General features: G+C 34.0%; 1 protein-coding gene across 8 annotated transcripts in view; it reads right to left on the bottom strand.

The window, feature by feature from the left end:
- The window catches only part of LOC120418171 (NPC intracellular cholesterol transporter 1 homolog 1b-like), a 29,279-nt gene that overhangs the window by 9,084 nt on the left and 614 nt on the right, over window positions 1–19,581 (bottom strand). For 4 of the 8 annotated variants that reach the window (XM_052710052.1, XM_052710049.1, XM_052710051.1 and 1 more), the window contains exon 2: window positions 2,511–3,257. In XM_052710052.1, coding sequence (XP_052566012.1) covers window positions 2,511–2,758 — 248 coding nt within the window. In that variant the 5' untranslated portion in view covers window positions 2,759–3,257. Of the gene's footprint in view, window positions 1–2,510; window positions 3,419–19,581 lie in introns of those variants that run through there. The other 4 variants (XM_052710050.1, XM_052710054.1, XM_052710055.1 and 1 more) reach the window with 2 other exon arrangements.

The raw sequence follows: 19,581 nt of genomic DNA, 5'->3' as shown, positions 1-19,581 counted from the left end.
TCATTATCAATATTTGCAGTGCCCCATATTAGAAGCTTATTAAAGTTTACCTCTACGATGATTCGTTGAATTGGATTAAATTTGAGCAAATGAAAATTCATGAGCAAATTTTGTTATGCAATGTTATGTTTTTTGATATAGGGCCCCGTTTTCAATATTTAGCCACCGAAAGTTTGATTTCGGCGAAATATTAGCAGTTTTTCGATTTTTTAAAATAGTGACCATGAGTGACTTTTTCTGAAAATATTTTTTTTTGTAAAGTTCATAAAGTTTGCCGATCCTTTCGAAAACAATATTTAGAATTTTTGAATCAGGAATAACATTTCAAAAGGGCGTAATATTGAATGTTTGGCCCTATGTATGAAATTTCGATTTTTTTTCCAAAAATCTAAATTTATCAAAAAATCATAACTCGGTGGTAGAACTTTTGACCATACTTCTCTATGGCTCAAAAGTTGCGGGTGTTTATCCCATAAAACATATAAAAAAAATCTCGTAAATGAAAAATACTTATTTTGGGAAATTGAGTTTTTGTGAAAAAAAAAAATGTTAATTTAAAAAAGGAGGTTCCAAAATATCGAGTCTTGGTGTGTTTGTGTAAAACTCCTGTTCAACTGAAATCAATTTCTGAGCTCGTCAGATTGATTGCTATCCTTATAATTATCGTCTACAGCCAGGATTACCAGGTCAGGAAAAATCTGTCAGACGACAATCTAATAAATTTAAATGTTGAAGGGGAGGGAGGATATAAATTAATAAAAAAGTTTGTAGAGCTCTGATGGTTTAACTCATTTTAAGGCCTCAAAAATGTTGAATTTGCATTTAATTTAAGAAATGCACATTAAATTTTCAATTTCATTCGTTCATATTAATCGAAAATTGTTTGAAATTAGCATAAAGTGAAAAATCTGGCAAAATCTGTCAATATCTGGCACAGAGAAGGGCGAATCTTTATTCTGGCAGACACTTGAAAAATCTGGCAACCCTGTCTACAACAGACAGAACTTGTGCGGAAATTTGAAGCACTATGGACCCGGAACAGACCTTCAAAGTTAGGATTTTTTTTTCGAAAAAACGGTCCCAGCAAAATCAAATGGCATCTCGGGCGTCGCGATGTGCAACGCATATCTTTTTTGACGGAGACGATTTTTCAAAAAAAAAAAAAAAAAAAATCCATGCTTTGAAGGGTTGCTCCAGGTCCAGGTTGCTCAGAACTTCAATGTTATATATACCAAAAGTGATGTTGAAAATATCGCTTCAGTAGCCAAAGTGCCTCAAAAATCGGCAATTTTGAAAAAAATCTCTTTTTACGGGTTAAATTCCATTTAAAATTCAAATGCAAAGCGCCAGCTCCTGTTACGTCCAATCAAGCTCATAATTGGGATTTGGCTCAGTATGCCCACCGTAACAAACCCTTGAATGCCCGCCAAAAAGCCATTTTTTCAAAATCCTAGGACTGTACACACACATTTGTGATTTTTTGAATAGAAAAATCTGTAAAATATACAGTCATCCCTCATATTCGGAACAGTTTACAGATCGGCCAATGTTCAACAAATCATAGAAAATCGATAATTGAACATAATGATTTGCTTTCAACTTCATGTGAAAGCTTTTCTTGCGATCTTTCGATTGATGTATAGACCAGAGTTTTCAAAGAAAAACATTGACCCTTGAAATCCACAAATTCGGAACACTTTTTTCTTACGATGTAAACAAACTTTTTTACTCTCCAGGAGTAGATATTTTTTTACAAAATAATTACTTCGCACGCTGAAACCAATTAAACTCATGCTTAGTAATGTTTAATGAATGGTCTGATAACTTTTTTTTGTGAAAATATCAGTTAAATTCAGGTGTTCCACAATTATGGGAGGCACAATAACATCCCACAATCATGGAACAGGCAATTTGGAGGCAGTCATTGCTGCTCTGGATAAAATAGCCTGGAAATGCAGTTTTTGTTTAAAAAGTACTACTTTTACTAGTGCAATAGCAAGAGAATGTCAAAATAAAAGCCCCTGAAAATAGCAGGGTCGGCAGAAAAGTTGCATTTTGCATCCTATTGACAAATTACCACAAAAGTGTTCCGAATATGTGGGTGTTCCGAATATGTGGGATGACTGTAGTTTTTTTTTGTACCCTAAATTTTTTTTCATGAACTTTAATTAAATATTCAAATTTTTTCAAAGTTTTAATTTTTAGTTAAATTGTCCGTGACTGAATAATTACCCAAAATCCTTAAAAAAAGTCTTAAAATTTTGTTATTCATATTTTAATATTGATAAGCATTGCATATAACTGTGGATGTCCATCCAGCGGGTTCTAGAACCTCAAATTAAATTTGTCAGCCGACACCAACTAATCGAATTTCAAATCATGGTCGCTCATGACTAGAACTGCATCGCAATCGTCCAGCTCAGAGTGAGAATGCGAAAAATGTGGCAACATCCACACTTACAGCACCCATTTAAGGTGTCTCTATTCCACCATGTCCCAACACCACTCACCTGTAGAAAAACTGTCCAATCGCAATCGACACGTTGTACGAAAGCCTTCCGAGCCAGCTCAGTTGCGCCACATTGCCAGCGGATTCGCCCTCCGACGCGCCAAGTTCTTCGCCCGCCGGCACGGTCGATGATTTCCTGCGATAGTCACCGTTGACACCGTTCTTCTGGGTTGCGCCGTTCCCAGCTGCGACAATCTGGGGATTCTTGGCCGGTTCCGCCAGCGGAACTGTGGCTTCGGTGGGTGGCATTGTCGGGGTTCACTTGGTTTTCGTTAAAAAAATTGAGATTCAAAGAGAGCACACACTTGTTGTGTCGTTACGACGAGTCACTTAATCCAAACTGAGCAACTGAATTGGACAAATTGCTGAACAATGTCCACATCTCACTGTTCTCCGAGGGGACGCGCCAGTTAGTTCATGAAGAGTGACAATCAACACGTGGTCCACTTGTCACGCTCGATCACACGCTGCAATTTTCAGTTGAAACTCACTGAGCTGGGTTGTTCACTGTCTGCTTCTTCTGTCCACGAAGTTTTTACGATAAAAAAGCGCTGTGTCAATCTTCTTCGTTCACAAACAAAACAATCTTGAGGAGATGAAATTTTATTTTAGCACTTGTCCGGTTTTCACTTTTTCTTCAGCTTCAAGACACAATTGTTTCGTTTTTTGTACTTATTCAGAGGTAGCTGAGCTGCAATGCAATAGTTTTGCTGATGTTGGTGTGACGGCTTCCTTTACATCCTGAAGTCTGTTGAAATTGTTTTGCAATTTTGATAATTGAAGTTTTTTCAAGAGCCGGCATGTGCAATAAATTGCTGAATCACGCCAATAAATCACATACAAAATGGTTTCCCACTAGCGGTCACGCCTGTTTATAATCCTAGAGTGGTTGGACCGGGTTTGAATATCGTGGCAAATTATTGGAATACATTCGGAATACTTTGTTGAGTAACCTAAGTACAAATTGGGCAATTCTCTAGCTCTTCGCCAATATTTTCGTGATTCCTAATTTTGTATTTCATTTATTCACAAACTTGGAAGCTTTCCATGAGCAATTCTCTACGAAATCGGCCGATTTCGACCATTTTTATTTTTTGTATTTTGTTTTCTGGCTCAAAATTTATACAATCTCCATACAATTTTGGCAGCTGTCCATACAAAAATGGTACGTAGATATTCAAACAGCTGTAACTTTTGAGTGAATTTTCTGATCAATTGGATTGTTGAGGACTATTGAGAAAAAAATTGGTACACGAAAAAAAAATTGCTGATTTTTTTATCAACTTTTTTTCACAAAAACTTAATTTCCCAAAATACGTATTTTTTTGATTTTCGAGATTTTTTTTATATGTTTTAGGGGACTAAAATCCGCAACTTTTGAGCCATAGAGAAACATGGTCAAAAAATCTGCCGCTGAGCTATGAATTTTTAAAAAAAAATAGTGACTAACATTTCAAAAGGGTCAAATATTCAATATAACGCCTTTTTGAAATGTTAGTCCTGATAAAAAAAAATAAAAATATTATTTTCGAAGAGATCGGAAAATTTTACAAATGTTTCATGTTTTAACATTGAAAATCTGACCATTAGTTGCTGAGATATCGACATTTGAAAATGGGTTGTGGGTTGTTTGGGTGCGACTTAGAAAACTTCAATTTTTTTGTTTCTTTTTCTTTAAGCCGCTGTATCTCAGCAACCAGAGGTCTAATCTTCAATGTCTCTTAGACAATTTTATAGCAAATTTTCTGAACTTTTCGAAAAAAATATTTTTAGAAATGGTCACTCATGGTCACTATTTTTAAAAATTGAAAAACTGCAAATATTTCGCTAAAATCAAACATTCGGTGGCTTTATCATGAAAACGGAGCCCTTTATCAAAAAATCTGTAAAGTACTTTTCGGTTGACAATTTAATTTTACATAAAAAATTCATGTAATTTTTTTTTGTGTGAAATTTCGATTTTTTCAAAAATCACATTTTTTCAAAAATTCATATCTCGGCGGCAGATTTTTGACCATGTTTCTCTGTGGCTCAAAAGTTGCGGATTTTAGTCATCAAAAAATCTCGAAAATCAAAACCAATTTTTTTCTCAATAGTCCTCATAAAATTCACTCAAAAGTTACAGCAGTTTGAATATTTACGTACCATTTTTGTATGGACAGCTGCCAAAATTGTATGGAAACTTGTATGGGTGAACCAATGACACAAAATAGCTTCTTTGGTCATAGCGAAGGCCCCACAAAGTTTGAGCCAAATAAAAAAATACAAATAAAATTCATTTCCGGTTTTGATAGAGAATTGCTCCCATACGAATGTGCTTTTAAAACGTTCTAAACCCTGTATCGGTAGATTTTTTGATCGATTTGGTGTCTTTTGCAACTTTAAAGTAGTGATTTTGAAATTGAAAAATGGAATTTTAACAAAGGTTTCTTTTTTGACTTTGAAAATTGGATCAATAGTTATGTAGATACGCGGCCACTTTTCTTTAAAACCTCGGTTACAACGAGATCGGTTTAAACAATACATTATAAAAGGTCTAATGCAAGTTTACACTAAAAATAACAAACATAATCTTAGCACTGTTAAACTTTAATTTTATAATTAAACTTTAGCCCATCACCCTCAGGGCTTCCGTCAAGAAGAGTGATCACATTTCATTCACGGTCCGGCGTTCTACTTCTCAGCCTGCAACTTTGACCACCACGACACATTCGAGAGCAATTTAGTTAACATTTTGTCGGCTGGAAACGTAATCAACGGCGATAAATTACCGTCGCACGATTGCCTTTTGTGACGCCCATTGTCATGATGAGAAAATGGAACACTTTATTTTTTACACAACAAAGAATTGTTGGTGCTGGAATGCTTTGTTTCGTTTCTGTTGAAGTAAACATTAGTTTAAAAAGCAATAAATCAGTTGAATTGGATTTTAGTATGTTTTTAACATGTATATGTTTCGTTTTCAACTGTTTTAACTTTTTGCAATGGAAGCAATCAGATTTCTTTTTGTGTTTTTCTATCTCGTTGGATTTATAATAACAATAACTTTAAAAAAATCTTGCTATTTTCCTAATTCTATGTGGTTTCAAATTTCCGAATCTAACACATCGTACTAACCCGCGACCCTCCAAGGTCAGGTTGGATCACGGCTCAACGAAGCGTACAGCTTCAATTAGGAGCCTGACCTTATTCCGACGCGTCGTCGTCGTCGTCGTCGCGCTCTCGGCACGTCCGGTTTCGCTCTAATCTAAGCAGAACTTTTGATTCGATTCGCGTCTGTTGTTGAGTCGAGGGCATTTAGCAATTAATTTCAGCTCAAATTTGACGTTTTAGCTAAAACAGCGTTTGCATGCATGAGCTTTGGGTAGGTAACTCACCTTTTTTTTGCAGCATTTTAGCAAATACACAACCGAAAAAATCAACTTTATTTGTTGCTGTCTAAATATATAAAACGATGGGAAAATGTTTAGCTGGTCCGTTATTTTTGTCACATCCATAAATAAAAAAACTAGTTTTTATTACCCACCTAATGGACCAACAAAAAGCATGGAGCGACGTAAAAGCTCCAAAACCTGCTGGAGCCTAATGCAGTAAAAAGCCATAAAACTCAAATCACACAAATCTACAATTTGTCGTGTTGGTTTGGTTATATATGAAACCTCGTAAACACAGTTTTTGGGGATGCAGTGCTTTCCCTTAATCAAAAACTGTGCTTTTTGATCAGTCATTAATCATGAGTTGTTGATTTTTTTTTTTAAAGAAACATGATCTGTTAAGGCTTGAAATTATCTGAGTGCTTTTGCTGTCGAATCTCCAATAAGTCTGCTAGACTTACAAATTTGTTAGATTGATGATAAGGCGAACAGCATGTAATTTAATCGAGCACCTAATGTTAGCATATCAGCACTTTGACGTACAATTAAAGCTTCCAAAATGGTATGGCATGGGGAGAGGGCACCGATTACCTATATTTACCAGGGTGACCACTCAAATTCCATTTTCAAATTCCCGACTTTTTCCCGACTTTTTTCCAAACTTTTCCAGAATGCTCAAATAATAGGCATTTGTTATCTAAAGAATGATTTGAAACAAAAAACATTCTATAAGTAAAGTCAATATTAAGGCCGTTGCAAATATTTTTCAAATTTTATGTCGCCCGCCCCTTCAAGGCCTGAATATCAGGGGGCAAAAAAAATATTTTTTCGAAAAACTTCAAAATTTTAATGAAATTTAAAGTTTAATCAACTGAAAACCAGTTAAAATGCATTTTCCCGCGTTTATAATCATATTTAGCATGTTTGAACTCCTTTGAAAACATTTTAAATTTTCATGAAATACCAATGTACAGTCCCACGAAAAGTTTTTTTTTTTGCGAAAAAAAAAAATCCGTCAATACCTCGATATTTTCAAAACTTATGATTGGAAAGCAACTGTACGCCTGTAAAATGCATTTAAAACACTTTTTTCATTCAAATGTTGAAACCTAGGCTTGTAATTTCATTTTTCATATTTTTTTTTTATTTTTTATCCCCTCCTCGACTTTGGTCAGAGCCGAGGGACATGAACTTCAAAAAATATTTGCAACGGCCTAACTACTGAAAAAAAAATTTCAATGAATTTAAAAAAATCCAAATATAGGCATTTTTTGTAAATACAGAAATTAAACAACAAATAAAAAAACTTCGAAAATTGAATTTCATTATTATGATTCAGAGTAGAAACACAAACAATTAGTCTTTGAAAAAATAATCGAAAGTTCAACAATACTTATAACTTCCATGTTATTTTTTAAATTGGCAAACGTATAGTTTTTGATACTTCGTTTCAACTGCAAATGACAAAAAGTTAAAGATAACTGAACTTAAAAAATCGATCCCATTTTTTTTTAAATAATTTTAAATCGAAGAATGATTAAAACATAATTGCTGTTATTATTCATTCAAAGCATTTAGAAAAATGTCAAGGAATTCACAAAAAAAAATTTTTGCCAAGTTCCTTTTTTAACTTTGTTATTTTTGATATTGAATTTTCTAATCAATGTTAATTTATCTAGTGGTCAGTATTTAACTGTTTGTTTTTTCAATGAAAATTCAGTTTGATATGATTGTATGTTTTCCCACTTATTTTAAACAAAATGTTTGATGAGACTATTTTTCAAAACAATTGCAAATTGAAGAATTCGACGACGTTTTTTTCCGCTAGGTTCGCTGTTGTTCCAGCGGTGTTCGGAATGACAGCTCCCATACAGTTTGAGCAGTTTTTAGGGAAAAATCGCGTTTATAATGAAAAATCAAGCATTTTCAGAAAAGTGGGGTATTGCAAAGTGTGGCAATTTTGCTAACGATCATAATGCGTGGTGATTTGTAGTGATTAAATGTGACTGGTATTTTATTTAAACGATTTTTCTAAAAAGATGATTGATATTTTAGATAACTTGAGTTAAATGTTGCAAAAGTTAAAAGTAATGATGAAATATTATGTAAAAGTGTTTAAACTTTACTTTTCTTCCCGTTTGACCAAAATATTGACCTTAAAAATGCATTTTGGTGATTTTTTGGAAATTTTTGGAAAAATTCGAATAACTTACAATTTTTTGAGAAAATTATTGTAATTATGCTGTAATATGACTCTAATAGTTTGTTTTATCAATAATACACACATAAGGAGCATTATCAATCAAATAAATCTTATTTAAATCAATTTTTCAAAAGATCTTTTTGGTAAATTTGACGAAAAACCATGACAAATTAACTCAGTGTCTATGATTTATACATCATTCAATTCGTTTATGCGATTGCCACACTTTACAATAACTTTCATCGACGTTAAAATATATTTGAAGGAGATAAAAATCAAAAACTGCAAAAAAAAAATAATATTTCCAAGCACGCTGTCATTCTGAACATCGTTGCGTAGTGCTTCTACTCGCCACCAGGATGCGTGCACGTTTCTGTCGAATCTCTCAATAACTCAACATTTCTTGGATTATTGTTTTTTGCATTTTCAATATTTTCTTTATGTTTTAAAAACGTATTTTTTTTTTCAATTTTGGATTTTATCCGATAAGGCCGTTGCAAATATTTTTCAAAGTTTATGTCGCTCCCCCCTTCAAAATTGGTCTGAAAAATCAGGGGGCAAAAAAAATATTTTTCCAAAAAACTTAAAAATTTCCATGAAAATAGAAGTCTTATCAACTGAAAACAATCTAAAATGCATTTTTCTGCATTGATAATCATATTTAGCATGTTTGGGCTTGTTTAAAAATGTTTTGAATTTTTATGAAATTCCAATGTACAGCACCGCAAAAAAATTATTTTTCGCAAAAAATAAAATATTCGTCAATACTTAGATATTTTGGAAACTAATGATTGCAAAACAACTGGACAGGTGTATAATGCATTTTAAAACACTTTTTTCATTAAAATGTTGTAAACATGGCTCGTAATTTCAATTTTTATACTTTTTTATTTTTTTGTCCCCCCTCTCGACTTTGGTCAGAGTCAAGGGACATAAACTTCAAAAAATATTTGCAACGGCCTAATTAAGTTTTCCGAAAACTGAAAATCAAGCTTTATCCATGCTGGTAATTTACCCATACTCACAGAAAAAGTTCAAGGGCAACATTTGGAAAAAAATATATTTTAAATTACTTAATGAATTTAGTTAAACAATTAATAATATTTACCAAAAAAAAACATTGCCACATTCAAGTTGGAATCTGTTTTCAAATATTCCATTATGTGACAAAATGAAATAGAATCTATTAGGTTTTATTTTTATATTAATTTTTCATTAACTTTACCTCTTGTTTAATGAACAAAAATTAATAGCGATCATTTGATTCATAAAAAATATTATGAAAATCTGTGACAAAGACCCCAATATTCATTAAGATATTGAATGTCTTAAACAGCTTTTCCATAGAGGAGAAAAGCAACTCGCGACAAAATTTTGAGGCTAGGAATTTTGACAGGTATGATTTTCATAAAGTATTCGCCTCCTTTTCTCTCCCACAAAAAAACTGGGGACAAGGTAGCTGTCAAACTAGGCAAAAATGTTAAAGTCACTCACAAAATGAACTTTGAGTGATTTGAGTTCATTTCTGACGTCACGATTTTCTCCTCTATACTCAAATACATTGAAATAGTGAAAAGAACCTTAAATTTAAAGAAAATTACTAAAGCAGAAACGAGTTACTTCAATTTGAAAATTGTACAAAATATTACAAAATTATTAAAGAGTTAAAAAATAATTTTCAAACAAGTATGCTCAGAATTCCCGACTTTTCCCGACTTTTTGACAAAAAATCACAAATTCCCGACTTTTTCCCGACTTTTTGCGGATTTTGGCGAATTCCCGACTTTTTCCCGACTTTCCCGATTTCCCGACTTGAGTGGCCACCCTGATATTTACACTTAGAATGTTTTGCGTCCGCCTCCTTATTCGATCCTACGACCTGTGAGTCCAGTGCGCGGTGCGATTGATCCACACAGGCAGACAAAATAACAAATTAAATAAAGAAATTAAATTTACTGTAGCCTAATAAAGATTTTCGAAAATTTTGGTACAATTTTTAATATTGGTAATTGTAATGAAGATAGAACCAAAACTAAAACCTGACTACAAACGTGCTCGATGTTTCGATTTGTCAATTTAGTGTCATTTTGAGTTTAAATTTTTACCTAATTCATATAGTGCTTTTCAATTTGAGCGGTATCTATTATCATTGATTTGCAGTTTTTCGTGCTTATTTAGAACCTATCTCTTTGTTGACAGCGGATAGAATAGAAAGGGTTAATTAAAACTGTTAGGGTAATGTTCGTTCATGCATTGAGGTGTTAACGGAAGTTAGTGCCAGGCATAAGTAGCTAATTAGGAGTGACCTTGATAAAAGAAAAAAAAGTGTTTCCATTATCCGAAAGTTTCATAGGAATTTGAGAAAATCTTATCCTGGAAAAAATGTATTTTTCTTCTCACATTTAACTTCAAACTCGAGTTTTGTTTTATTAAAATTTGAGTGATTGATTGCCAATATTTTAACATATTTGAGCTCAATGACCCAAAACTATACAATAAAAAAATGTACTTTGTTAATTTTTGATAGTTCTTTTTTTCTTTGTTCTTTGGTGGTCAAAACGGCGAATATTGAGAATATTAATTTGGTTTTGTAACAGACAATCCACCGCTCAAATTTGACTTAAAGTTGTTGAACATTGACATTTTTCTCAATAATAGTGTAAAAATATGTTCTATTTGACTATTTAAGTTTCTTTGAATACCTTTGGGCAATCTATTTTTTGATAGTCGAGGTTTTGATATGTCGAGTCTGGACTGTACTGAAACAAAAAAATATAAATGCTAAAGTTTACAAGATTAAAAAAAGTTAAGCAAATTTTCGAACTTGAATTTCCTCCCTATCAAACCCCTTCAAATCGAATGTAATTTCATATGATGATTTATGACAGGTAACTTTCCACAACACCATATAATCACACGTTTTAAGCACTTCGTGTTTCACGTCCGATAACTTCAATTACACTCATTTAGAGAGGATGTGCCATGCAATCATCATGTTAGAATATCTCCAACAAACCATGACTGGCAGTTTTCCATAACCTGAAATTAAACGTTCGTATGCCAATTTACGTTAGAAACCGGAATCTTGTTCAGCCAAGTCAATTTTTCATCAGTTTTGGTCCCCAAAGTGGCAAAAATATAAACAACAGATGAAAAACAACAAAACCGGTCTAATACCAAGATTATGTATTCCATGACTTTTTGTCTTATGTAAAGCTCAAAGCTTCTTATTTATTCATTTTAACATTTTTGAATTTCCAATTTGTTGACCACCAATTTGAAAATCAGCAGCACATAAAAACACGCAAATCCATTTCGGACATCGAATCGCGCGGAATTCCCGATAGCGAGAAATCGGTTGAATCTGAAGCGCCAACAGCCGCGACAACAGCCGCGAAATGGTTCGTCAAGATTTCATCTCACCTTTAGACTTCATCGCCATATATCGCGTTTGGTTCGATTTGCAAAAGGAATCTCATCGGGCCGGCACTTTTTTTATCCGCTGTACAATTTGCTTAGATTTGCAACGTCTGGCGCGAAGAAGCTCGCGCGGATATTCGCCCAGGTTAGTGAGTCATGGCTTCATTACAAATAAGAAAGGATAATAGTCGTAATGGAAGTTTCGATTGGATCCAGGAACACAAAAAGAGCATGAGTTGCCATTGCAAAGTTCAACGAGTTGCTTAGACTGTATGAATCATGGGGATTATTTTGTAATACCACGTAATATTGATTGATTGGCATCTGAAGATTGCCAAAACAAAGGTTACTCAAAGACTTCCCTAAAACACTCAAACCCCGGTCGTTGGTCACTTTTGAGCAGTTCTCTATGGAATCGTTCTTTTTTCTTTAATTTTTAAGTTTGTATTTTTTAATCCTGCTAAAACTTTTTTGGTGCCTTCGGTATGTCCAAAGAAACCATTTTGCATCATTAGTTTGTTCATATAATATTTCATATAAATTTGGCAGCTATCCATACAAAAATGATATGTGAAAATTCAAAAATCTGTATCTTTGGAAGGAATTTTTTGATCGATTTGGTGTCTTCGGCAAAGTTGTAGGTATGGATATGGACTACATTGAAACAAAATGATACAAGGTAAAAAAAATTGGTGATTTTTAATTTAACTTTTTGTCACTAAAACTTGATTTGCAAAAAAACACTATTTTTTTCTGATATGTTTTAGAGGACATCAAATGCCAACTTTTCAGAAATTTCCAGAATGGGCAAAAAATCTTTGACCGAGTTATGATTTTTTGAATCAATATAGATTTAAAAAATAAATCGAAATATTGGTCGCAAATTTTTTTAAAATTGTAGCTATTTTTAGGTAACTTTTTTCGAAATAGTCGCAATTATTCATTTTTTTTAAATTAGTGCCACTTTTGAAAAGATATTTTTTAAAAGCTGAGAAAATTCTCTATATTTTGCTTTTTTGAACTTTGTTGAAAGACCCTTGCTGAGATATTGCCATGCAAAGGTTTAAAAAGAGGAAAATTTATGTTTTCTAAGTCACACCCAAACAATCCACCATTTTCTAATGTCGATATCTCAGCAACTAATGGTCCTATTTAAAATGTTAAAATATGAAACATTCGTGAAATTTTTCGATCTTTTCGAAAACAATATTTTCAAAAAATAAATAAATCAAGACTAACATTTCAAAAGGGCCAAACATTCAATTTTCGTTTGACACTTTATAGTTTGTATCCCGCCCGTGTGGATCAATCGGACCGCGCACTGGACTCACAATCCAGAGGTTGCTGGTTCGAATCCAGTGGCGGGCGCTCTTAAATTCTAAGTGTAAATATGGATATCCGGCGCCGTCGCTCCGTGCCGTACTCAAACACTTAGGAGCCCAGGGCGGCGAAGTCCTTGTAGTTAAAAAAGGAAGACACAAGTGGTTGGTACTAGCAATAGTGGTCGACAGCTATAAAGCCAACTTCGTTTTCTTTATAGTTTGTACCCCGTTGGTTTGACAAAGTTAAGCTAAAAAGTGACGAACTGTCACTTTTTACACGAGACTCACACTTACTATCAAACCAATTGTTTGATAGTGAGTGCACAGCAAAAAATCCGATGGTAAAATCGCATGCAAAAGCATGCACATCACCTTCGTCGAAATAGACACTTAATATTACACGCTGCATGTATAATTTTTGCAAACACAAAAAAAAGTTGCAACCGACGGGATTCAAACCCAGCACCAACAGTAAGGACTGGCGCCTTAGCCCGCTCGGCCATCAGACCGATGTAAAGCTAAAGAGATAAACGCATATATGGGCTTGACATTTCGGTCAAGTAGATTTCCCATACTGATGGGCTACATATTTCAGGGTGTAAAATTACATAAAATTGCATAAAATAATGCAGTATTTATTTTACACCCAGGCTTTTTACAAGTAGCTGGATTACTACTTTTTTAGCTGTGTGTGAGCTCTGTGTAAAGAGGGTTTCAAACTAAAAAGTAATCCACTGAGTTATTTATTTATTTTATTCAGATTTAGTAGGAATATCCGTTTGCATGAACATTTTGAACTACTAAAGAAAATCTTTAAAAAAATCATGATTTCAGAATTGTATTTATCAGTGGACCACACTACTCCCTCTTCGTCGGGTCACCGGTTCCAGTTCAATCTGGAATACCCCGGTCAGCCGAAATGTTCTCGAATTCGGCAAATCAGTCCAGTCTAGCTGTTCCGCATTGCAACGGCTTGTGTTTTGAGGCGTAGCAAAACCACCAATTCTATCGACTCATGCGAATCTGTTCCAATGTGGAGAAAAATATCGCTCTGAAAAACGGCATGATTATGCAAATAAACCACGACACTCTGGAAAGCCATTAGCAAGTTTGATTTGCGCCAGTGGAAACAGTCTCTCATCGAAACTTCCAGGTTGTTGGATGTGCACATTTTGCAGCATAAAGATGATCGTTGAAATAATTAATATTGATATTTAATAAAAATATAATGGATAACTAACTCTTTCAAAATAAAAATTATAAAAAAATCATTCAGCATATTGAAAGTAACAACAAAAAAGACAAAACGAGCAGTACTGCATGAACGTCCTCAATCGTTATCGCGGCTTTGTTTAGCCTTCAACGCGATTAGTTTGATTAACCCTGCCGCGCTTTGAAAGGTATTGTGTTACAATCCAGTTTGAAACCTTTGTCCACAGCTGGAAATTACCTAATGGATACCGAAAATGCCACCATAATTATTCCGTTTTTCTTTTTGGACACCATTTCTCTATCCAAACTGGTTTTATTTATGGAGGATGTGACCCAAAACAAAAAATCATCAGTTTTGAACACGCGTTCAAAATGAGAGTTTCTTGTTTTAGCTATGAGCTAGGCTGTAGAAACCGTTAGAAAATCTGCAGCTTTGAATATTTTTAAAAATTTGGCTAGAGAACTTGAATGCATGAATTAAGCTGGATAAACTCTGAACAAAACCAAAAAGAAAAATAAATAATATTTATAAATCTATACAGTTTTTCTAAAAAGTACTCCAGGAGGTAACGTCAGATGGGATAAGTTTTGCAACCATATAATTGCACTCATGCGAACAAATGGAGCTTCCCTGATAAGAGGATAGTGTATCACTCGACTAAATTGCGTGATAAACTGCACTTGAACAGAAAGTGGCGTAATTTTGCAAAAGGTCGCAATAGGGTCAAGTACAATATTAAACAGAAGAATGTTTGAACGAAATTTGATATGTTAGCAATATTTTTCAATCAAATTTGTGAAGATTTCAAAGCGTTGGTTTTTATGCAAAAAAAATACAGCTTGAAATATATGTTCAGAAAATTTTTTTAGAAGATTCTTTTTAAACTTAGACTGAAAATGGTTTTAAGAACAAGAAAAAAAATTAAGAACAGGAAAAAGAAAAAAAATCTTCCTAAAAATTAGTTCTGTTCAGATTCGAGCATCCGAAAGTTTGTATGGGACTTTGGATAATCGAATTATAAACATTTTTTTTTATTCTCAATTTTAACATCAAATTTTTCAATTTTTAATGTATAAATTTAGTTTAAATGAAACGGTTCGCCGTTATATTTTTTATGCTGTTTTTTTCAGAAAAATCATGTTAATAGCGAATGTGATTTGATAAAAATTGAACAAAAGGAACAAAAAGGCAATTTTTAGTTATATTTCATATTTAATATTATAAACTTTGTTTAATAGAACTGTTTCGAGTTATATATTTTTTTTGTTGTGAAAAAGATTTGATAAAAACCAACCTTAAAATGTTTCTCATTGAATTTAATTTTACCTTGTTATTTGGAACTAAAATGTTAATCCAATTAAATTTTTATTATCTTAAAAAAATAATTTTAAAATACAGTCCAGACTCGATTTCCGAAATCCTCGGAAAAATTTCACTTCCGATAATCGAGAAAAGAAAAACATTTTTTTGATGTCTAATTTTTAATTGTTGAGTATAATTATGACCCCTTAAGTACGCTATAGTTATTTAGAATTTTTAAATCCAAGATGGCAACCAAAATGGCGGTGATGCAATATTGAAAAAATGCATTTTATTTTTTAAAAGGCAATCAACAACTCAAATTTGACTAAAATGGTGTCGTAGAACTCAAAAAAAATTTTGAAATTAAATATGTCTTTATTGAACTTTCTTATAATAATTACATTTCATTTACATGCTAAGTGGTATGGCTACATGCTCTTCATCTTTGTTATATTTTTCGTTTTCTTATTAACTGTTCACATTCATTTATTTACTTCAAATTGTTTTACATTTTTGCATTGAATCGAATACATTTGGGTAAAAAAGAAAAAAAAAATCACTTTAACAACTAATCCTAACTTAAAACTAAAAAAGTAAATTCATTGAAATATTCAAAATCATTAGAACGAGTAAACTATGAACTGTATTTTAAGATAAATCCTCCAAGCGTTCTTACTTGTTCCGCACGAGTTTTGCAACCACGCAGTGTTGTTGTCATCTCGATGAAAATGTTCAGAAGTTCTTGTGATGAAAACAGGCCACTGCTGCCTTCATCCGTTGATGCTGGTTGGTTTTCCCTCGGTTGCTGACTGAAGCCAGGAGGTATTGTATTCTCTGCAATTTTTTGCCGCTGATTCAACGGCAATGGCTGCAGATTTGGAACCACTCGAACAGATCCCGCCCCAGGTGACGCCAAAGCAGGAAAATCCACGTCCGTGAAAGTGGGTGGTGTTTTGCGACGATTTGGTTGGTGCCTCGTCGTCGCTTGCTGCCGAATTTTCACAAACTCAGCTCGTTTTGGGCAGCTTCGATTCTTGGTCGAATGGTCGCCACCGCAATTGAAGCATTTGGCTTCAATGTTCTCGTTGATTGTTTCGCAAGCTTGAGTTTTGTGCTCACCTCCGCAGGTTGCACAACGACTCTTGATGAAACAGTTCCTTCCACCATGTCCAAACTGCAAACAGTTCGAACACTGTGTCACGTCACGGTGCACTGGACGATAACGTTCCCAAGTCACGATGATGTTGAAAATTGCCCGAACTGCTTTCAGCTCAGACGGCGTTGTCGATCCTTTCTCGAGATGAACCAGGTACAGTTGATCACGATACTTGATGTCCTTGTTGTGTCTCGTCATCTTGAAGACTTCGATCACGTCCAACTTCAGAGTTTTGAGCTCTTCTTTCAGCACACTCACATCCATGTCGTACAGGCCTCGGAGGACCTGTTTCATGGGGCGTTTACCTGGATCGTCATGGCTGTAGTATTCAATCTTTGTGTTGTTCAGGAAATCCCGAACGTAGTTGTAATCCTTTCTGGTAGGTAGCAGAATTTTGAGTCCATCACCACACAAGCGAATGGAAGCTCGTAAAGCACCAGATTTGATAAATCCGGTCAGCCACTTTCGCACCGAGTCCGATGACGATGTTTTCACAAAAATGGGTGGCAACTTTTCCCGTCGTTCAAATTCTTCCTTCCCGCTCACGTCCACAGGGAGGGTAGCGAACTGGTTTCCAGACGAATTTTGAGCGTCCTTGCTCAAACTGCCTGGCTTTACAGGTAGCGCTTCGGCATTCTTTAGCTTCTTCAAATCTGCCGATCCTGCTGGTGAGGACCGCCTCTTTTTCTTGCCGTGAGGCATTTTTTGCACTTTTTAGCACTTTTTGGTTTGTGAGGGACGCACGTCTGACTCGCTTCTCTGCTGATCGCAGACTATGTCGTAGAACTCAAAATTTATGTTAAAAACAAGAAAATGAAAAAATACGAAATTTTTTTTTGTTCGTGATTCGATTATCCGAAATCGAACTTCGGATAATCGAAACTTCGAATAATCGAGACTGGACTGTATTAAAAGAAAGGGTTCAAAATTTGAATATTTCAAACGAAATTTAAAAAAAATATATATTAAAAAGATTATAAAATTTCGCAAAAGTTTAATTTTTTAACAATGACTAATTTAATGTTATGAATATTGTTTAATAAGACTGTTTTGAGTTATTACTTTTATTATGTTTTTTTTTTTCGAAATATCTAGATATTTCGATTCCCCAACCTCTTGGTATCCGATGGAAAACACTCGGTAAGCGCCTTAACCTACTACATTAATCGACCGCATTCCTAAATGCTTTTTCCACATTTTCAGATAGCTATGGTCAACATGAGACGGTGTTTACATCAGGTGCCATTCCAGGGCAGTGAAGCTGTACAGGAACCGTACGTGCTGCAAGACTTTAAGAAGCAAAATAATGTCATTTGTGCTTTTTGAATAAAAATTAGGCAAATTTCAACGAATAAACCCCATTATTAATTCCATTCAATGCTTGTTGATTCAATTAAATTGCAATCTTAATCCGAAAAAATGAGTAATTTCAACAAAAAAACGGATTTGTTTCAACAAAAATCTGATTTGAACGCACTTTCTGCCAAATTTTAGTCAGCAAAACTGAACGTAGATTCAACCAATCCCTGATTTGAAACAACAAACTTTCCACATTTACAACAACAAAATTCAAGGGTTGATTCAATGCAAAGATTTTGTTGATTATATTCAACAAAATATTTTGTTGAATCAAACCTCACCCAGGCTGATTCTACAAAATATTTTTCTGCGTGTAATATTTTAGAGTGATGATCAATTATCTCCGAAAATGATCAACGGCTTCACCTTAAATTTATAAAATCTTAAAAAAACCAGGTCCAAAATTATATAATTTTCCTTATTCCATATTTTAGATAAAAATTTAAAAAATATTAAAAAGATTATAAAATTTCGTTATATTTTGAATTATTAATAATGAATTTTCCGAGATATCGTCAGTTGAAAATTACAGACTTATTAGGAGTCACTTGCGGAAGTTCAATTTCATTGATTCGATTTTTTTGTGAGAATCTCAAAAACTAATTGCCCGATTTTTTAAGAACCTGAGAGAAAAACTCCTATAAGACTTTTTCAGCTATTCAAAAATAGTTTTTTTCAGAAGTGCTTGTCTTTCAAGAATTATTAAAAAAAAAAACAAAAAAAAATCTGTCATTTCCTAAAAGTAGATATAACATAAAAACGATTCGTTTTATCAAAAAAAAAAAAAAAAAAAAGGAATCAAAATCAATTTAGTTTTAAAAAAATATTTTTAAATAATTTGTTTGTGCAGGTTTTCGATGTTTTCCAAAAGACAAGATTTTTTCAAAAAATCATTGTCCCTTAACTATATTTTGCATTCAAAAGATGTATTTTTCAGTACCCTAAAAAAATAAAAAAAAATACATATTTTGGGAATTCTCAAGATACAGAATTTCATACAATTACATACCCATTTTACTTGACCTGCTCCCAAATTTGTATGGAGGCTTGTATGGAAAAACTGATGATGCAAAATTGTTTCTTTTGAAATTGCATGGATTATTTTGTTTAAATTGTCATTTTTCAATTTGACGCTGTCAAACCATCGGGTGTCAAACGAAAAAGTGACCAACCACCAGGGTTTGACTGTAATCGCAAAATTCTAAACAGAATGCAAAAGGTCACCTAAGACCGGCTTTAATTCTATTCAAATTTATTCACCGCCATCCCGACCCACAAACACGCTCGCAAGAAACAATTATTGTTTACTTCTGCTGCATCACCTAGCTACCAATATCGATCGAATCGCACACCGGTAATTCTTCTGTCCAACCTTACAAGCGGTAGTGCATTCATATCTCTTCACGTGCCCCGCCGGGGTCACCACAACCTTGAACCTTGATCACCTCCATCGTATTATCAATCACCACTCAATTACGCGTCATCAACGGCTGTGACCAGACTGCCACCGTGCGGCTTAACCCATTCACATTTATCTTGCTGATCGGCATCGACAGCCGCAAGTTCTTCAACACTACTTGAACTGATAAGGTCAGATTGGTCCTGCATGACCACGTTGATTGATGGTCACTAGAGGGGGGCAGTCTCGATGTCCGTGACTCTTTTCTCCAGCAACTTCTTTGTGTTCCGTTGCTGTGTAATTAACTTGTCGAGAGCACGAGGT

This window comes from Culex pipiens, chromosome 3 (assembly GCF_016801865.2).
Source record: "Culex pipiens pallens isolate TS chromosome 3, TS_CPP_V2, whole genome shotgun sequence".
In the NCBI taxonomy this organism is placed as follows: domain Eukaryota; kingdom Metazoa; phylum Arthropoda; class Insecta; order Diptera; family Culicidae; genus Culex; species Culex pipiens.
The sequence above is the reverse complement of the archived record's forward strand: the minus strand, read 5'-3'. Positions and strand labels throughout refer to the sequence as shown.